This window comes from Triticum urartu, chromosome 3A (genome assembly GCF_056163025.1).
Source record: "Triticum urartu cultivar PI428250 chromosome 3A, HENAU_Tu73, whole genome shotgun sequence".
Classification (NCBI taxonomy): Eukaryota; Viridiplantae; Streptophyta; class Magnoliopsida; order Poales; family Poaceae; genus Triticum; species Triticum urartu.
Window position 1 is genome coordinate 531,136,437 of NC_141875.1, and position 3,535 is coordinate 531,139,971.

Here is a 3,535-nt window from a genome sequence, read left to right on the forward strand (position 1 = left end):
CCCCTGCAACAAGGAGATGACAAATTGCACTGGGCGCTGCACCACCTTCTTCCTTGCCGCGTCCCTGGGGTTGTTCTCATTGTCGTTCTCACTGCTTCTCCGATCCTTTTCTGACTTTGCCGTTATCTGTCCACTTTCTTCCTCATCCACTTCTCGTTGTGCTACCAAGGCCGCACTGCCCACTTGGTTAGTTGCCACCAAGTACAGCAACAACGGCTCTTGGGGTTTGGGTGCAACCAAGGTAGGCATAGATGACAGGTAGGCCGTCGACTCCTGCAGAGATGCATCTGCTTCTGGGGTCCACTTCATAGGCCCTGCCTTCTTCAACATTTTGAAGAACGGCAGGGCATGCTCGGCAGACATGGAAATGAATCTACTTAGCATGGCAATGCATCCCATCAAGCGTCTCACATCCTTAACTGTCCTTGGTGCTTGGATTTGCTCGATGGCGTTAGCTTCGATCCCCCGATGGGACACGAAGAAACCAAGTAGCTTGCTGGAGGGGACACCAACCACACACTTCTCCGGATTGAGCTTCAAGCTGATCTTGCGCAGATTAGCAAATGTGTCCTCCAAATCCTGGATAAGACTGGTCTTATCCTTGGTCTTGACCATGATATCATCCATGTAAGCCTCTATGTTTTTGTGCAACTATGGCTCAAAAAAAATCTGAAGTGCCCTTGCAAAAGTGGACCCGACACTCTTTAATCCAAACGGCATGCGAACAAAGCAGTATGTACCACATGGGGTGATGAATGATGTCTTCTCTTCGTCTTCTTTGGACATGAAGATTCGGTGATACCCGGAGTACGCGTCCAGGAAGGAGAGCAAATCACACCCTGAGGTGGAATCCACAATCTGATTGATACGCGGCAAGGGAAATGGGTCCTTCAGGCAAGCCTTGTTGAGGTCTTTGAAGTTAATGCAAAGCCTCCATTTCCCATTAGCCTTCCGAACTACCACTGGATTTGCTAACCATGTTGGGTGCAGTACTCCTCTGACTAAACCAGCTGCCTCCATTTTCTTGATTTCCTCGGCAATGAACTGCTGCCTCTCCAAGGCCTGCTTCTGGACATTTTGCTTGACAGGTCTAGCGTGTGGGCAGACAGCAAGGTGGTGCTTGATTACCTCCCTGGGAACACCGGGGATATCAGATGGTCGCCAGGCAAAGACATTGATATTCGCCCGCAGGAAGGCAACGAGTGCGCTTTCCTATTTGTCATCAAGGGTGGCACTGACGGTGAAAGTACCATCAACGCCAGCCAGCCTTGCCGGGACCTTGTTCACTTGGGGTGCAGCAACCTTGGATCTCTTGTTGTTGGAGCACTCCGGCACGTCATCAACGGGTGCCATTCACTCGGAGGGGGCACGCTTCCCAAACTCCTTGCCGAAGATCCTACAATCCCTTTTCTTTCCTTTACTTTCCTTGGCGGGAACTGTTGCTGCCGCAGCCTCTACTGCGAATGCATCCCGGTATAGCTTGTCCACGCAGATAATTGCATCCTTCTCATCTGATGGGATAGTGATGACTCCCAGTGGCCCAGGCATCTTCAGAGTGTTATAAGCATAGTGGGATCCTGCCATGAACTTGGCTAGTGCCGGGCACCCTAGAATCCCATTGTATGGTAGGGGGAGATTAACCACGTGAAACACAACCTTCTCTGTCCAGTAGTTTAATTCTCCCCCAAACGTCACCGGCAACGTAATCTTCCCTTTAGGATGGCTCCTACCGGGGTTAACTCCTTGAAACGTGCCAATAACCTCTAGCTCTTCCTCTCCTATCTGAAGCTTGCTGATGACTGCAGGGGAAATCAGATTCAGACCGGCCCCGCCATCCACTAACATCTTTGTGACCTTGAGGTTGGGAATTGTCGGGGGACCAACAAAGGCAAGCAGCCTACCGCGGTGGTGCGGTTAGGGTGATCCTCCTCATCAAAGATGATTGGCGTGCGGGACCATTTGAGCAGTTTATGGGCCTTTGGCGCTGGCTCCGAACATTGATCTCTCGTGCCCATCGCTTGAGCTGGCGGTGGGAGGTGGGCAAAGATGCACCCCCATCAACACATAGGGCGTCAGTGGCCTTCTGAAATTCCTTCTCACTGGTTTCCTCTTCATTCCCTTCATCACTCCCATCATCACAAACTTCCTTCTCTTGACCCCTAGTGGGTTTTCCATGGTTCCGATAGGGCTTGCCTGGGCAATTTGCTTCACCACCTCGGCCCTTTCCTCCAGTGGCATTCTGACCTTTTTCCTTATCATGCTTGTCATATTCTTCCCTCTGTTTCTTGACAAGCTGCTCAACTTGGTAACATTCCTGAAGATCATGACCCTTGGTCTGGTGGATCTTGCAGTACGAGCCATCACCTTTCCCAGCTTTCTCAGCGGCAGCGGCTTCCCGGCAGGCTATGCAAGTGGCAACTTCCTTGACGACGGCCTCAGCCTTAGCCTTCTTACCTGTACTAGGTGTGCCCGAACCTTGTACACTCATCACTGCTTTATCCCTTGTCTTCTTATTGCGCTTCTTGCCCTTTCTATGGCTAGTTGATTCATCTTCATCCTCTGAATCAACGTTGATGCAATCCTCCTCTCCGGGCAACTTCCTTCCTTCCTCCATCCGAGCACACTTATCCACCAGTGTGTATAGCTCCTTCACAGTCTTGGGCAACCACACATTCATCTTAGAACGAATGCGATGGTTGCGCACATTGGACTGGAAGGCTGCTATAACGGCTGCCAGATGGATATTTGGAATATTCCTATGAACTTTACTATATCTCTGTAAATACTTACGGAGAGTTTCTCCTTCTTTCTGCTGGAGAAGTTGTAGGTCGCTGGGCCTGCCGGGCTCTTGGCGGCCATCGGTGAAGGCACCGATGAACCCGTGGCACATGTCCGCCCAAGATGAAATGGAGTTCTCCGGCAGGTGCATCAGCCAAGACCTCATGTTGGACTTGAGGGCCAACGACAAGTAGTTGGCGAACACCTTCTCATATCTTCCCCCGGCAGCTTGAACAACAATGGTGTAGATGCTTAAGAACTCTGCCGGGTTCAGCCTTCTGTCGTACTTCTCAGGTATCTCTGGCTTGAACGTGCGAACAGACGGCCAACGGACTTGCCTCAGCTCTTGTGTAAAGGCAAGGAATCCAATCTCGAAAGGTAGGCTCTTGCCAACACAGAGCGCGGGTTCGTTGATGTCGAGGCCGTCGCACCCGTCGGTATGACGGAGGTCATCGCAGCGTCGATTTATGTCGATGCGCGCATCTCCCCGTCGCCTATCGTCCAGGGCTCGATGTTTGCTGGATGCACTCGAGGGTCAGAAGAGGCCATCGAGACGTCATTGGGGTCTCGATTCACCGGCGCCCGCGTTGGCAGCCGTGGTGGGGACGACACTGTGGGGACGGCCCCTCCGTTCGACCAGCAGTACGGGCGGTTGCCATTGCTTGGGGAGGCCGTGGTGGTCCGGCTCGTCGTGAGCCCCCAGTTTCGGCAAAACCGAGTAGGCTCTGGATGGAGGCACGCCATTCATCCATCTGCT

The 3,535-nt window shown here is 52.4% G+C and overlaps 1 protein-coding gene across 1 annotated transcript; it reads right to left on the reverse strand.

The window, feature by feature from the left end:
- Positions 1–1,353: 1,353 nt before the first annotated feature.
- Positions 1,354–1,845, reverse strand: LOC147980379 (uncharacterized). Its single transcript, XM_087515581.1, has one exon. The coding sequence runs from the start codon at positions 1,843–1,845 to the stop codon at positions 1,354–1,356; it is 492 nt and encodes a 163-aa protein (XP_087371707.1).
- Positions 1,846–3,535: the final 1,690 nt, after the last annotated feature.